Consider the following 17,797-nt stretch of genomic DNA (forward strand, 5'->3'; position numbering starts at 1 on the left):
ACAAAATGTCTGTCGACATTTATATGAAATTGTACCGGCATTTCATGTTTCCATCACCCCGGTCGTGACTATTTTCATGCCTCTGGTAATTACGCAGATATTCAAACCAATTTCGTACAAACACTGAATTGACCAGTGTGTAATTAAAGGAAAAGGGGGATACCTAGTCAGTTGTACAACTGAACGCATTCAACTGGAATGTGTCTAAATGACACACTAACAAAATAAAGCCATTTCATATGGAATTACATTCCTTATACAGAAAACCGCATGATAAACTAAATAAAATACAATTTTATTGGTCGTGTACACATACAGTATTTTGCAGATGTTATAGCGGGTCTAACGATATGCTTATGTTTCTAGCTCCAACAGTGCAGTAGTGCCTAACAATACAAAACAATACATGCAAATCCCAAAAAATTCAAGACAGAATTTAAGAAATATAGAAATGAACGAGCAAGAGTCCGTAATATAAATATATATGTACAGTGTAATCGGAAAGTATTCTGACCCCTTCCCTTTTTCCACATTTTGTTACATTACAGCCTTATTCTAAAATTGATTAAATAAAACGATTTCCTCATCAATCTAATCACAATACCCCATAATAACAAAACGAAAACAGATTTTTCGAAATGTTTGATAATTTATTAAAAATAAAAAACAGAAATACCTTATTTACATAAGTATTCAGACCCTTTGCTATGAGACTCGAAATTGAGATCAGGTGCATCCTGTTTCCATTGATCATCCTTGAGATGTTTCTACAACTTGATTGGAGTCCACCTGTGGTAAATTCAATTGATTGGACATGATTTGGAAAGGAACACACCTTTCTATATAAGGTCCCACAGTTGACAATGTATGTCAGAGCAAAAACCAAGCCATGAGGTTGAAGGAATTGTCTGTAGAGCTCCGAGACAGAATTGTGTCAAGGCACAGATCTGGGGAAGGGTACCAAAAAATGTCTGCAGCATTGAAGGTCCCCAAGAACACAGTGGTCTCCATCATTTTTTAAATTTAATATTTGTACTTTTACCCCTTTTTCGTGATATCCAATTGGTAGTTAGTCTTGTTCCATCGCTGCAACCACCCTACTGACTCAGGAGAGGCGAAGGTTGAGAGCCATGCAACCACCAAAACACGACCCTGCCAAGCTGCACTGCTTCTTGACACACTGCTAGCTTAACCAGCCGCACCAATGTGTCGGAGGAAACACCGTCCAACCGAAGTCAGTTTCCAGGCGCCCGGCCCGCCACAAGGAGTGGCTAGAGCACGATGGGACAAGGAAATCCCAGCCGGTCAAACCCTCCCCTAACCTGGACGACTCTGGGCCAATTGTGCACCGTCTCATGGGTCTCCTGGTCACGGCCGGCTGTGACACAGCCTGGGATCGAACATTTTACATTTAAGTCATTTAGCAGACGCTCTTATCCAGAGCGACTTACAGTTAGTGAGGGCATACATTTTCATACTGGTCCCCCGTGGGAATCGAACCCACAACCCTGGCGTTGCAAGCGCCATGCTCTACCAACTGAGCTACACTGGGCTGTAGTGATGCCTTAAGCGATGCAGTGCCTTAGACCGCTGCACCACTCGTGAGGCCCGGCCTCCATCATTCTTAAATGGAAGGAGTTTGTAACCACCAAGACTCTTCCTAGAGCTGGCCGCCTGGCCAAACTGAGCAATCAGGGGAGAAGGGCCTTGGTCAGGGAGATGACCAAAAACCTGATGGTCACTCTGACAGAGCTCCAGAGTTCCTATGTGGAGGTGGGAGTACTTTGCTGATAACATGTCCATCTCAAATATGCTGAACCCCTTCTTGAACCTTGCTGAAAGCCAATAAAGGTTGCGAATAAACACAATAAAGGTCATACTTTTCATACGTCTTTTATTTGTCTGCCACAGGAATAGAATATCTTGTAAGTCTGTGAATGATAGCAGAAGAGATAGATGCCTTTAATATTCTTAATTGAACCAGTGACACCAGGAAACAAATAAAACCCGTAGCCCCATCACACAGGCCGATGGAGGAAAATCATTAGTTATGCAAGTCCTTGATTGACAGCAAACAACGGTAATAGAAAATGATAGTGTAAACAAAATATAAATAGAAAATAAGAAAACACTCCATTACTAGTCTACCTTCACTGTAAAAATATTATAGCATGAGAGAACTCCTTGTTACACAACAGGCAAGAACTGTTTCTCTATACCGGCCAAACCCGGGACAATTGTGAGCCGCCCTATGGGACTCCCAATCACGGCCGGTTGTGATACAGCCTGTAATCCAACCAGGGGGTCTGTAGTGACACCTCAAGCACTGAGATGCAGTGCCTTAGACCACTGCGCCACTCGGGAACCCAATGTATGTAATTAAAAGGTGCAGTACTCACGCTGTCCCTTCTGGCAACGAGACTGCAGTACAGCTTACACTCCCCTCCATATGTATTTGGACAGTGAAGCTACAAATAAAAAGGATTGGCTCTATACTCCATCTTGGATTTGAGATCAAATGTTTCATATGAGACAGTACAGAATGTCACCTTTTATTTGAGGGTATTTTCATTCATATCTGTTTAACCGTTTAGAAATGAAAGCACTTTGTATCTAGTCGCCCACATGTAAAGAATTCCTAAGTATTTTGACAAATTCACAGTGTATTAAAGTAGTCAAAGTGTAGTATTTGGTCCCATTTTTCATGCACTCAATGACTACATCAAGCTTGTGACTCTACTAACTCGTTGGATGCATTTGCAGTTTGTTTTAGTTGTGTTATGTTTTGCCCAACTGAATGGTGAATGATGACTGGAGTATTTTTCTTTCTAAGATGTTTCTGAAAACTTTAAATGAATCCTGACAAAACATGAATGAATCGTGGAACAATAATGATGAGTGAGATGCCGTTCAGAGGCTACCTCAAAACATGCTAAACTCTCACCATTACCAATAACAAGGGAGGTTAGCATTTTTTGTGGGGTATGACTTTTATGCCTCTGTAACCTTCTCACTCATCATTATTCATGATTCATTCATGATTATCCATAATCATGGTAGCATCCACATGAATGTAGAAGTGTTCAGAAACATCTTCTATCCTTACTTACTATAAAAGTGACTCCAAAATGGCACAAGACATTATTCACCATTCAAAATGCATCCAACAAGTTTGTAGTCACACTCTTGATATAGTCATTGTGTGCAAGGAATATGGGACCAAATTCTCATCGTTTGACTACTTTAATATACTGTAAGTGAATTTGTCCAAATACTTGACTTCTTCAAATGTGGGGACTATATACACAGTGAAAATATCCTCAAATAAAAGCTGACATTCTGTACTGTTGCCTAATATGAAACATTCTATCTCAAATCTAAAATGCTGGAGTATAGAGCTTCACTGTCCAAATACATATTGAGAGGAGTGTATACAACCATAATTGCTGTAAAAAAATAAAAAATAAAAAAGGCAAAAGAACACTTGCAAAGCTTCTACAAAACTTTCGAGGCAACGCTTCAGTACTCTGATGGCACAAAGTGCTCCCAATTTTCAAGAGCATCCTTCAATTCACTATTGGCTATTTCTGCGGTATTGGCCAAAAAATAAAGTTTAGGAAAAAATGTAGGGAACACTATGTCCATAATAACTGAGTGTACAAAACATTAGGAACACCTGCTCTTTCCATGACAGACTGACCAGGTGAAAGCTATGATCCCTTATTGATGTCACTTGTTAAATCCACTTGTGGATGAATGGGAGGAGACAGGTTAAATAAATAAAAATGTGTTGCCTCGAGACAACTCAATATTAGGAAGGTGTTCTTAATGTTTTGTAAACTCAGTGTATATGTACCAGTATTTTGGCTGCATCTTGCTTGAGAAAATCAGTGATAGAGCAGATCATATAAAACACTGTGCTATAGAACTACTGACTATAACCTAAATTGTTTTCTATAAAATGCTAAGAACACAATTAAAATAAGGGTGAGGAGGTAGGTGTAGGGAAAGAAAGGCAGAGGAACGATGAGCTCACATCATTAAGAAAAAGTCAACTTTTATTGTGTATCGTGGCTTTAGTATTCATTGTCACAGAGAACAGTGAGCAGGAAATTGAAAACTTGCTGGTCTGAGGGAAGGGTGTGTTATTGACCATATTTTCTATGATTCTTTGGATCGCTAGAGCAACCTGATATGACAATGAATGTTAATTTAAACTTCAACAAATAAGCGAAATGTAGTTGTATACACTATGGCAAGCTACAACACAAAGGGGAGTAAGAGAAAACAAGAGGATCTAAGAAATGTTGAGTCTGAACTTAAATCTAAAATGGAAGAGAAAACGGTGCAAGTTGGTAAATTTTTTTCTCATTTTCTGGCATCTTCAGATATTCAAGCTCCCCAGCATCATGCAGGTTAGCGTAGGGCAGTGTTTCCCAACTCCAGTCCTCAAGTACACCCAACAGCACACATTTTTGTTGTAGACCCAGACAAAAACACCTAATTCAACTTGTCAAGAGCTTGATGATTAGTTGACAAGTAGAATCAGGTGTGCTTGTCCGGGGTCACAACAAAAATATGTACTGTTGGGGTACTCGATGACTGGGGCTAGGAAACACTGGCGTAGGGAACGAGACTGATGGTTCTGCGAGCGCTCAGCAAAGGAACACATCTCATTTCAGTTGGAGGCATGTAGCCTATGTGCCTGTATGTCTCTGTGATTGACACCTGGAATCCGGTGTAATTTCTCAAACAGGTATGGAAGATACCGAGGGAAGGTTGGGCATTTAGGTGTCACTGCAAGAGGTCCCCCATCCTCAGCCTTCCTTCATATCCCTCCTGCACACCTCTGGTGTCCTTAGCCGAAATTGTGCAGCGCGAGCCGGAACATGTCATTGGTGCATACCCAGGCATCATTAATGTTCTTCAGGATGAAACTCTGATGAAATCCCATGATGGGGTCCTCATCGGCCTGTAACACAAAGACAGAGCTTAGTGAAGTCACAGTTATATTTCTGTGAATCCAATCCATAGTTGGGTGCATCTCTGACAAGGGTTGATTTTGGCTGAGTCGAAGCGACACAAACTGCTTGCACACAACAAACACATTCCTGTTACTCTACTATCCGTTAACTTATCCGGAGTGGCTGCGTTGCTAAATTCTCTGGATGCCTTTTCCCGATAAGCTAAACAACCGAAGCTTCTGCACATGTGTGGGATTCTCTACTTTACGCACAGTCTGTACTCGTTCGGCTGCCCAGAGAACAGGCTACTCTAGCGAATTTCAGTTATGATGGAGAATGGTGCTTGTTAAATAAATGTTAGATCAAAGCTGAATAAATGTTTGCAAGAGCACATAATGTTAGTATTCTACATAACAGAACAGAATATAATAGCATTGTATAACATTACCGTAAGACAAAAAACACCACCTAATTTGTTATGAGATTTCTGGATGATTTTTCTCTCATGCGGCCAACACAGCACGCGCCATAGGCAAAATATGTGCTTTGATTTGTTAACACAATCTGCTAAAAAAAATTGCTCACTGTACATAATTTAAAACAACACTGTACTTTGAAACACTGTACATAATTAAAGAAGATCTATACTGAACAAAAATATAAACGCAACATGTAAAAAGTGTTTCATGAGCTACAAGAAAGATCCCAGAAATGTTCCATATGTACAAAAAGCTTCTCTCTCTCAAAGCTTGTGCACAAATTTGTTTTGAGGGAGTTTTGAGGGAGTGTGCAATTGGCATGCTGACTGCAGCAATGTCCACCAGAGCTGTTGCCAGAGAATTTTACAGTGTTGCCAGAGAATTTTACAGTGCCCTGCCAAAGTATTCATCCCCCTTGGCGTTTTTCCTATTTTGTTGCATTACAACCTGTAATTTAAATTGATTTTTATTTGGATTTCATGTAATGTACATACACAAAATAGTCCAAATTGGTGAAGTGAAATGAAAAAAATAACTTGTTTAAAAAAATTAAAATAAATAAATAACAGAAAAGTGGTGCATGCATATGTATTCACCCCCTTTGCTATGAAGCCCCTAAATAAGATTTGGTGCAACCAATTACCTTCAGAAGTCACATAATTAGTTAAATAAAGTCCACCTGTGTGCAATCTAAGTGTCACATGATCTGTCACATGATCTCAGTATATATACACCTGTTCTGAAAGGCCCCAGAGTCTGCAACACCACTAAGCAAGGGGCACCACCAAGCAAGCGGCACCATGAAGACCAAGAAGCTCTCCAAACAGGTCAGGGACAAAGTTGTGGAGAAGTACAGATCAGGGTTGGGTTATAAAAAAATATCTGACACTTTGAACATCCCACGGAGCACCATTAAATCCATTATTAAAAAATTGAAAGAATATGGCACCACAACAGACCTGCCAAGAGAGGGCCGCCCACCAAAACTCACGGACCAGGCAAGGAGGGCATTAATCAGAGAGGCAACAAAGAGACCAAAGATAACCCTGAAGGAGCTGCAAAGCTCCACAGCGGAGATTGGAGTATCTGTCCATAGGACCACTTTAAGCCATACACTCCACAGAGCTGGGCTTTACGGAAGAGTGGCCAGAAAAAAGCCATTGCTTAAAGAGAAAAATAAGCAAATATTTGGTGTTCGCCAAAAGGCATGTGGGAGACTCCCCAAATATATGGAAGAAGGTACTCTGGTCAGATGAGACTAAAATTGAGCTTTTTGCCATCAAGGAAAACGCTATGTCTGGCACAAACCCAACACCTCTCATCACCCCGAGAACACCATCCCCACAGTGAAGCATGGTGGTGGCAGCATCATGCTGTGGAGATGTTTTTCATCGGCAGGGACTGGGAAACTGGTCAGAATTGAAGGAATGATGGATGGCGCTAAATATAGGGACATTTTTGAGGGAAACCTGTTTCAATCTTCCAGAGATTTGAGACTGGGACGGAGGTTCCCCTTCCAGCAGGACAATGACCCTAAGCATACTGTTAAAGCAACACTCGATTGGTTTAAGGGGAAACATTTAAATATCTTGGAATGGCCTAGTCAAAGCCCAGACCTCAATCCAATTGACAATCTGTGGTATGACTTAAAGATTGCTGTACACCAGCGGAACCCATCCAACTTGAAGGAGCTGGAGCAGTTTTGCCTTGAATAATGGGCAAAAATCCCAGTGGCTAGATGTGCCAAGCTTATAGAGACATACCCCAAGAGACTTGCAGTTGTAATTGCTGCAAAAGGTGGCTCTTCAAAGTATTGACTTTGGAGGGGTGAATAGTTATGCACGCTCAAGTTTTTTTCCACAAAAAAACATATTTTGTGGTAGGCATGTTGTGTAAATCAAATGATATAAACCCCCCCAAAATCTATTTTAATTCCAGGTTGTAAGGCAACAAAATAGGAAAAATGCCAAGGGGGGTAACTACTTTCGCAAGCCACTGTATGTTCATTTCTCTCCCATAAGGCGCCCCCAACGTCGTTTTAGAGAATTTGGCATTACGTCCAACCGGCCTCACAACTGCAGACAACGTGTAACCACACCAGCCCAGGACCTCCACATCTGGCTTCTTCACCTGCGGGATCGTCTGAGACCAGCCACCCGGACAGCTGATGAAACTGTGGGTTTGCACAACCAAATAATTTTTGCACAAACTGTCAGAAACCATCTTAGGGAAGCTTATCTGCATGCTCGTCGTCCTCACCAGGGTCTTGACCTGACGGCAGTTCAGCGTCGTAACCGATTTCAGTGGGCAAATGCTCACCTTCGATGGCCACTGGCACGCATCACCTCATGTTTCAGCATGATAATGCACGGCCCCATGTCGCAAGGATCTGTACACAATTCCTGGAAGCTGAAAATGTCCCAGTTCTCCCATGGCCTGCATTCTCACCAGACATGTCACCCATTAAGCATGTTTGGGATGCTCTGGATTGACGTGTATGACAGCGTGTTCCAGTTCTCGCCAATATCCAGCAACTTCGCACAGCCATTGAAGAGGAGTTGGATAACATTCCACAGGCCACAAGTAACAGCCTGATCAACTCTATGCGAAGGAGATGTGTCACGCTTCATGAGCTAAATAGTGGTCACACCAGATACTGACTGGTTTTCTGATCCACACCCCCCTTTTTTTAAAGGCATCTGTGACCAAACAGATGCATATCTGTATTCCCAGTCATGTGAAATCCATAGATTAGGGCCCCATTCATTTATTTTGATTGACTGATTTCCTTATATGAACGGTAACTCAGTAAAATCTTCGAAATTGTTGCATGTTGCGTTTATTATTTGTTCAGTGTAAATGCATATTCCCATGAAACTGATTTGAGGTCAAATGGTTGGCATGGACGTTTCACCGTTAAAATTGAAGAATTATCATTCACAATTTACAGTGAGAAATGTGAAGGGAGGGTGAGCACAAAAATGTGTCCGTAAAGTTGAGGTAAAGAAACACATGCGCAGAACGTGATACACTTTTTTTTTCTCTGGGGAGGAGGCTTCCAGGGCGAAGGGACGGGGGCGGGACAGGGCGGTTACAGTCAGTCTTGCAGTTAGCCTCAGCCTAACTTATACAATCACAATGCTTGTGACAAACCCCAATTCCTGATCAGGCTATTCCAGTCAAACAGAGCACAAGCAGGTTTGAACAAGCACTAATGGAGATAGAGCCACAGACAAAAAGCATGTCATCCCTTTAGGTGTCAGTGGAGACTAGGCTTACATAACTCCGTAAGGTTTACTGCTCAGTGATCATGATGGCATTGGCTCCTTCAAATGATACGTTAGTGTTCTAAAAAGCTTCTAACAATCAGCAGCTTACAAGTTTAAGGTCCACAGTGAAGATGAGAGCTAGCATATAATGCCATTATTGTGGCTGAGACTAGTTCCGTTAATTGGTCAATACTGAATGATTACCAGTCAAACAAGCCAGCCTTCACTATGATCTAGGTTCAGATTCAACAAACAAACCACATGGTTGTCCCAGTTTATAGGGCATTTCCCCCCCATCATTTGGTGAGTACATTTATTTTTTAAATCCCTGAACACACTGTGGTCTCTCATAATCAAACTCCAGTATGAAGAAATCCCTCTATGGCGTGAGATTAGTAAAAGCCCAACTGAACCATGGTCAGTCAGAACACAGATCCTTACTGACAGTAAGTAGGGAGAAGATGGGGCATAAGACCACAGGCAGGTCAAGGGTTGTGCTGGGCAAGCCTGAAGAACTCATTGGTGCAAACCCAGGCATTGCTGTAATTGTTCAGCAAAAACGTATACTAGAAGCCCAGGACCTGGTCATCATCTGCCTGAGAGACAGACACATAATATACAATAACCCTGACTTCTAAAGTACTTACCTCACACACAAACATACCCTTGTTTTTATAACATAGGAAGGCCTGGTCCATGGCCTCTTCTATGTGCTCAGGCAGATTAATAACAGCATAGCTATTTATATCAATTTAGTGAACAAATGGCTTGAATCTGTGGTGAAGCTGAAAACAGATGTACCTAGCTGTGCTTTTAACAATGCAGTTTGATCAAACAGACAGAACCGAGACTCTTCGTTTATAGCAGGTGGGGATGTTTAGCATGTAAATGATTCAGTTGTTGGTTTAAGAAACTGGCAATATACATTTACATTTTAGTCATTTAGCAGACGCTCTTATCCAGAGCGACTTACAGTTAGTGAGTGCATACATTTTAGTTTTAGTTTTTCATACTGGCCCCCCGTGGGAATCGAACCCACAACCCTGGCGTTGCAAGCGCCATGCTCTACCAACTGAGTTACAGTGATAGAATGTGATAGAATGAGAAATACTTACTTTTAGTTGTCCTACTACCATACTCATTATGCAGCTGTCAGGGGTGGGCTGGTGGTCTTGTGCTGTTATACTGTGAGCAATTTTTAAGAAGGGGAGAGTCTGAAAATAAGAAACAAGACAGATGTATCAGAGACAAGCACATTCCACCAGGATGTCTCCTGGATATCCTGTTCAATCAGTACACTCCTGACATACTATTGAGGCATTCCATTTTGTCATGCTCAGGTATAATATTTTATAATAGCACTCACAGAAAGTTTCTCGACAATCGCTGCCTTTCCCTGGAATTGCTGTCCTTCCCACGTAAGGCATGATGCATCAATCTGTTAAAAGGAAAAGCAGAAAAATGTTATACCATTTGAAGTTTACATTAAACTTTAATATGTATTACATAAAAACACAGTCTGTGGACATCTTTCTCATTACCGTAACACAGAGTTTCTGTAAAAACTCAAAAATGTTCTTTAATAAAGTTGTATTCACCCATGATACATAATCTAGAGTAGTCAGATGAGCACGAGTTCATTTAATTTCTTCACTTAAATGCCGGAACGAGGATTTTAATCTCAAACACCCCCTTTACAACACTTGACCTTCTCATTACCGAAATGACTAAAAAGCTCAAATTGGGAAAAACTTAAGATAACCATTACCTTACCAACATGAAGACATGAATGGGCTTTAGTGATGTGGTCAGTTGTTTGCGGACTCATAATGGCGGTCTCCTTTTACTTGCAAATTGAACTAAGGGCCTCTCATTACTAAAACACACATCTCATTAGCACATAATTTGTAGGTCCGTTTCAGTAATGAGAACCTTAATTTCGGTAATGATAATAAGCTAATTCTAATGTATAGTCAATGGGTGCTCTGTGCTGGTAACTTTTATTATTTACTAGGACCACTGCTTACAGCTATTGTATAGATTTTTTTGTAAAACATAAATTATTTGATTAAGTAGGAGTTAAGAAATATGGGTGTATAAACAATATTTAATTTACTTAAAGCCACAATCTGGAGTTTGTGTTCCAGCAAAGACCAACCCCCCCACTAAAAGGAGGATATCCACCATTTTACCATGTGTACATGTTGTAGCACTTACCTACACTGTTGTTTGATATCTCAAGACAGTTTTTGCTCCATATCCCACATATTTCGATATATGATAGCAGGGGTGAAAGTAGAATTCATTTCTTCCCGGTACAGACCTCCTATATGTGCACTTTTTTATGGGCCTAATCATAGAATTACATATAGGAATTCCCTATCAATTCAATAGGATCTCTGTGGGCGTAGTCGTAAAGATTTGTCATTTAACTTTGAAAATGTATTACCTTTTATTGTGGCATAAACACAACCAGTCATGATGTTTCATCTGTTTGTCAAACAATCACTTCAAAGGGCTCCTTTACTAGGCTACCTGCGCACGTTCATCCACTCACAACATATTTCCATCCTCCAAACAGTGGTGAATGGAAAGAGGCATCTGTTACACAAAACATAAAAGTGTCATGATATTGACGATTGTCATTAGGCCAGAATTTACGCGTCCACTTCTGTCCACGCACGTCTCTGTGTCGGCCCCTCATCTCTGCCTTGGCATAATTTCTGTGTAACTTTTCATCTAACCACATCGCATTTTGGAGCGTAGGCTATAGGCCTACCACCAGTTTTCATGTCCATTGCCTCTGACATGCAGTAACGATAAAAAGTGGTGTAATAGCCTAGTTTCCTTGACATTTTGTTTTCATTACTGTAATAGGCTCATGTTTTACCGGTACAGCGTACCCCCACTATTTATTTTGCTGGGACGCCGTACCGCCTTACTTTCTCCCCTGCTTTACAGGCCTATCATGTTATTCCATTTGTCCATAGGATGCCATTCAATTTAGAAATAACCACACATTCCACGTCCTAATATACCAAAATTACCTGTAAAGACATTGGAGAAATTACCTTTTCTAAAAATTAAAAAAAACATTTTTATGCTTAAGTACACTTTTGACAAGACATGCACGTAATTTCAGTACTTATACTTATGCTACAATATGGGGTATTTTAGTCAATTGCATTAAGATCAGTGATTTTAGTATTATGCAAGTCATTTGGGCTTAACAAATGACACAGTTTGATGATGTATTGGGTTACTGATTCTCTATTAGAGCTCAGTATAGTTTTTCAATGGCAAACTATGCAACAGTCATTACCGAAACATGCATTCTCATCTCTGAAACCTGCTTATCATTACCATAACGCACCAATATTTAGGAAATAGATTTTTAAAAACACATACTTTAGTAATTTTGGCTTAATCTGAGTGTGCCTTTTGTTCTTTATCCAAATATGTGTACATAAAAATAACATGTATACACAAGCAATTATGACAAAAAACTATATTCAGAAAAGGTTGTTGCAGGAATGAGAAATTACAAAATAATTGTTTATAATTTAATTTTAAATAAACTAGTTCAGTGTTATGTTTAACACTGGCCTTTTCATTAGGAGAGCAATGTGGGAAAAAAAAGACTTGTTCAACACTTTTTTGGCCTACGGAAACTATATTTTGCATTGGTAATTGTGGAATTTGTGGTAAAATCAGAGGTGAAAGTAAAGCAGTACGGTCCAGTACGGCATCCCGGCAAAAGAAATACTGGGGGTACCGGTAAAACATGAGTTTATCACAATAATATATCTATTTTTTATTATAAAAAAATAGGCTATTACACCACTATTTATCATTACCGCATGTCAGAGGCAGGAAACATTTGCGAATGAAAACGGGTGGTATAGCCTACGCTCCAAATGTGATGTGGTTTGACGAGAACACTGACATTTTGCCAAGGCAGAGATGAGTGGCCTATACCGAGACGAGCGTGGACGCATCAATTCTGGACTAATGACAATCGGCAAATATCATTACACTTTTTTTTACATTTACTTTTTGGATTTTAATTTTGGGTTACAAAAAATGACTAAATCACCAAGAATTCAGCTAAAAATAAGTTTAATTTAGGAAGTCTATTCGCAAGTATTGTGTCGTGATCGTGTCTCAACGTAATCAAGGTATGAAATTATTCTACTTGAAAATAACAATCTCTTTTTGGGCTTACTTGTAGTAAATTTGTAGTATACAAATTATAATTATTTTCCTACAAATGTGTGAATGGACTTAAACGGGTGGTATAGCCTACATTCCAAAATGCGATGTGGTTTGACGAGAACACTGACATTTTGCCAAGGCAGAGACGAGTGGCTGACTAAGAGGTGAGCATGGACAGCAGTGGACACATCAATTCTGGCCTAATGACAATCGCCAATGTCATTAAACTTTTTGGTGTTTTGTGTAACAGATGTCTCTTTCCATTCACCACTGTTTGGAGGCTGGAAATACATTGCGAGTGGATGAACGTGCGCAGGTAGCTTAGTAAAGGAGCCCTTTGAAGTGATTGTTTGATAATCAGATGAAAACATCATGACTGGTTGTGTTTATGCCACAATAAAAGGTCATACAATTTAAAAGTTAAATGACAAATATTTACGACTAGGCCCACAGAGATCCTATTGAATTAGTAGGGATTCTATATGTACGTTGCTAAAGTTAGCTAGCTTGGTTAAAATTGTGGTACTGCGGTCCCATACCGGGAAGAAATAAAATCTACTTTCACCCATGGGTAAAATGCATAATATCTGATCAAATACATAACAATATTTATGAAATAGATAACTACAGATCCTAATCTTAGTGATTCAAGAAGAATTATGGAGAAAAATGGTTTATTTTGTGTCACGTTTTTTTTGTTAAGTGCCAGTTTCATGAGAATCACCCTGCTACCAATAGGGGGCACACAAACAACACATTTTATCAAGAATGCTCACTAAGCAGAATGTAAAGACTTGCTTGTTCTCAAGATTGATAAATGGACATTACAATTATTTGAACAGCTTAAAATATGTTACTATATGCTGTCTATTACACATCTTATTGAAATATATTATGCTTTAGCTTGTAAGTGTCCAAGTAGTATGCATATTTGCATGTCCTCCACAGTCTAACTTGATGCTTCAGACCCTGTTTCTTTGGCCCAAAAAGTTCCTCAGATGAATGCTTGTCAAAACTTGTTTGATCTAGCATCAGTCTCTGAAAGACATAAACCAAGTAAAGGTTTGAACAGTTACATTGAAATAAGGCAAGACTATGGTACATGTATTGATTCAACAATCTTTACTTTGGTTAGTGATTTGGATAGAATTATCAGGGAGCATTCGCTCACAAGACTGGAGATATGATGCACTACTTTTCTATTTGAAAAACAAATGAACATTACATTAACAAATATTTAATTCATTGTTGAAAATAATTACTGAATGAGTTATTACAGATGCAGAAGAGGTGGATAGACAGTTGAAGGTGGAATAATGGGGCATTCATGTGCTCGTAGGAACTGGGAAACTGGGATGTCGTAAGTCCGACATGATTGTGTTCTAGTGCTGTTAAAGTCGGACCAATTCTTCAACCAACAAGATTTTAGCTAGCTTGACAAGGTAGCTAACGTTGCTAATAATAAAGTTAGCTAGCTTGGTTAACATTGACAATATGGTCAAACTAGCTACATTATCCACATTGATACGTTTGTAATGGTCAAAAATGGATTTGTTGTCATCTTTTGGTTGAAAGGTGAAATGTCACAACTTGGGTAACAACATTTTCTCAGTTTCCCACTTGTAATGCCCACTTGGGAGGGTCGTTCAAGTGAAACTTCCCATTCCGAACTCCAGACTTCTGATAACTCCGACAGCACGTGAACGGCCCATAAATGCAAGGAGGTGACAACAGGACACACAGGACAGAGTAACTATGATTCATATTCATTGATACAGATTCACATTCTGAGACTCACATATATTGCTCCAAGCTGGGTCCTGTCAGTGTCAAAGAGCTGGTAGTAATGTTGCACAAAGCTGGATCCTATCTGTTCCCAAATCGGCTTTTCCCCCATTCTGAATCACCTGGCAACAAGCACTAGTGGAAGAGACAATCTTATGAGTATAGATGATCCTACGATATAAACTCAACTCAAGAAATCTGGTCAAGAAAGACCAGGTAGAGCAGGGGTTGGCAACAGGCGCCTGCAAGTGATTTAAAAGTGTATTTATTTTATTTGAAAGAGACTAAAATCACCAGGAATTCAGCTAAAAATGAGTTTAATTTAGGAAGTCTATTCCCAAGTATCCCCATTGTCTTTCAATGTAGTCAAGGTATGAAATGATTATTTTCAAATACAATCTCTTTTTAGGCTTAGTTGTGGTCAATTTGCAGTATACAAATTATTATAATTATTTCCCCCCCGACCATTCGCTCTCCTGACAAAAAATCAGCCAGCGGCTGGATCTAGTTGCCTACCCCTCAGGTACATACTGTAGGAGGGAAAAAATTAAGAGTGCACATACAACTGTCCCATATCTGCCCTACCCTGCAGACATTTACGTCATTTAGCAGACGCTCTTATCCAGAGCGACTTACAGTAGTGAGTACATACATTTTCATATTTGTTTGTACTGGTCCCCCGTGGGAATCGAACACATAACCCTGGCGTTGCAAGTGCCATGCTCTACCAACTGAGCCACACAGGACGCAGGTTATGCAAAGAACGTATGTAGGAAATACCTTTTGGAATTCAGTGCTTCAACAATACATTCACAGCACCAAGAACACTGTACATGCGCTCCTAAAGAAAAATAGTGTATTCTTTGGGTATTTATCAGAAAACAGACAGCTGATAAGAGTATGCTTCATTGGCAGACCAAGCAAACTATGCACACTGTACTTTTGAACAACTTATCAAATACTGTACCATCAAGGACACTTGTTTAGCTACAGTTACACCCAGATGATGGCGTTCTTACCTATCCTGACCATACTAGTTAACGTTAGCTGGTCTTGTTTTGATAAGTGGGACATCAATGACACAGCGCGTGTCATGTGCCTCCCCCCACGCACGATAACTTTATACGAGGCTTGCATACCAAAGTTATTCACATTAACCTAGCAAATACTAATTTATAAATCATGCTTCTCGGACTATAATGACAAAATGTTATATCCAATCGTTTGACATTTCAAAGATAAATGAACTAGCTCAGTTAGTTACCGAGTTATACCAACTAACTACTAGTAGCTAACTTTTCCTGTGATACTAGTCAGCTGAATTCTAAATGGACAGCTAGCTACTTCACACAGTCCGCTTAATACGTGAGTTGAGTGAGAATATCATGATGAGCAATGTTGTCGGACTCTTTTGGCTGAACTCGCCAACCAACCTGTCTAACTCACGGGTTATAGTTACCCTGCTAAACTCAACGATTTACGATGGAGTTGAGCGGCGACTACTGCGGGCAGACTGGAGCTCCAACGTCACATACAACTATTGATTTCAGCACCCAAATAGCCCGTAATTACACAGAACAATGTGGTGTGTAATTGCGGGCTATTCTTTGGGTGCTGAAATAAGTAGTTTTTGATTTAAACGTCATTGAATGTGACGTTGGAGCGCGAGTTCGCGCACACTAGTCAACGATTTACGACTGAGTTGAGCGGCGAGTTTAATAGACTAGGGTCATAGTTAGCTAGCTAGCATAGGCAAGGCTAATAGCAAAGATCAAACGTTGGTTGATTGTCTGGCTAGCTAGATGTCCTGTATTGCTTAGCTAATAAAATATAATCACGGGTCTAGCAAATAAAAACAGTGAAGCTAGATATACAAATTGAATGGCACGTGGTTTCGGCTGCTAAAAATACCGTACTCTACCCTGGCTACATTTTAAAGCCTTTATTTAGACTGGGCCCAGACAGAACATAGGCGTGTCCTAGTTAGCACTTTTGGCGAGCCAGCGCCTGTCAAATAAAGGTATATCAACTAATTCAGTCTGAAACATAATACGATACTGTAATTGCCAGAAGACAAAAACATTTTCATTCAATATATCAGGATTCGCTTTAGACAAACAACTTACCACGAACTCAAAACCGTGCCCCGGCTCCCAGTTATTCTTCTTCTTCTTCTTCTTCAGTGGGGTTTATCGGCGGTTGGCATCCAACGTTATGGTGCATTACCGCCACCTACCGTACTGGAGTGTGGGCCAGAGACGGGGATAAACGAAATCCTACCTGCCAACCCAGTTTCTCTTAAAAAAGACAACAAAATATGTGATACTATATCTAATGACGTTCTACTCAATATACTCTTTAAACTAATTTCCTGTATCCCCTTCTCCCTCATAATTAATCTCATCCTCTCTCTTTCCCTCTGATACTGCCCACATTTTTATTTATTTTATTTTTATTTCACCTTTATTTAACCAGGTAAGCCAGTTGAGAACAAGTTCTCATTTACAACTGCGACCTGGCCAAGATAAAGCAAAGCAGTGCAATAAAAACAACAACACAGAGTTACATATGGGGTAAAACAAAACATAAAGTCAAAAATACAACAGAAAATATATATACAGTGTGTGCAAATGTAGCAAGTTATGGAGGTAAGGCAATAAATAGGCCATAGTGCAAAATAATTACAATTAGTATTAACACTGGAATGATAGATGTGCAAGAGATGATGTGCAAATAGAGATACTGGGGTGCAAATGAGCAAAATAAATAACAATATGGGGATGAGGTAGTTGGGTGGGCTAATTTCAGATAGGCTGTGTACAGGTGCAGTGATCAGTAAGGTGCTCTGACAACTGATGCTTAAAGTTAGTGAGGGAGATAAGAGTCTCCAGCTTCAGAGATTTTTGCAATTCGTTCCAGTCATTGGCAGCAGAGAACTGGAAGGAATGGCGGCCAAAGGAGGTGTTGGCTTTGGGGATGACCAGAGAGATATACCTGCTGGAGCGCATACTACGGGTGGGTGTTGCTATGGTGACCAATGAGCTAAAATAAGGCAGAGATTTGCCTAGCAGTGATTTATAGATGG

The 17,797-nt window shown here is 40.0% G+C and overlaps 1 protein-coding gene across 1 annotated transcript; it reads right to left on the reverse strand.

Annotated features, from left to right (window-relative positions):
• Positions 1 to 3,228: 3,228 nt before the first annotated feature.
• On the reverse strand, positions 3,229 to 16,951 carry LOC311135064 (nuclear transport factor 2). Its single transcript, XM_084168931.1, has 5 exons — positions 16,839 to 16,951; positions 14,726 to 14,847; positions 10,079 to 10,150; positions 9,828 to 9,926; positions 3,229 to 4,972 (listed from the first exon to the last, which is right to left on the reverse strand). The coding sequence occupies exons 2-5, from the start codon at positions 14,822 to 14,824 to the stop codon at positions 4,859 to 4,861; spliced, it is 384 nt and encodes a 127-aa protein (XP_084025057.1). The 5' UTR covers positions 14,825 to 14,847; positions 16,839 to 16,951; the 3' UTR covers positions 3,229 to 4,858.
• Positions 16,952 to 17,797: the final 846 nt, after the last annotated feature.

The sequence above is a fragment of the Coregonus lavaretus genome, assembly GCF_964263955.1.
Source record: "Coregonus lavaretus genome assembly, chromosome: 9".
In the NCBI taxonomy this organism is placed as follows: Eukaryota; Metazoa; Chordata; class Actinopteri; order Salmoniformes; family Salmonidae; genus Coregonus; species Coregonus lavaretus.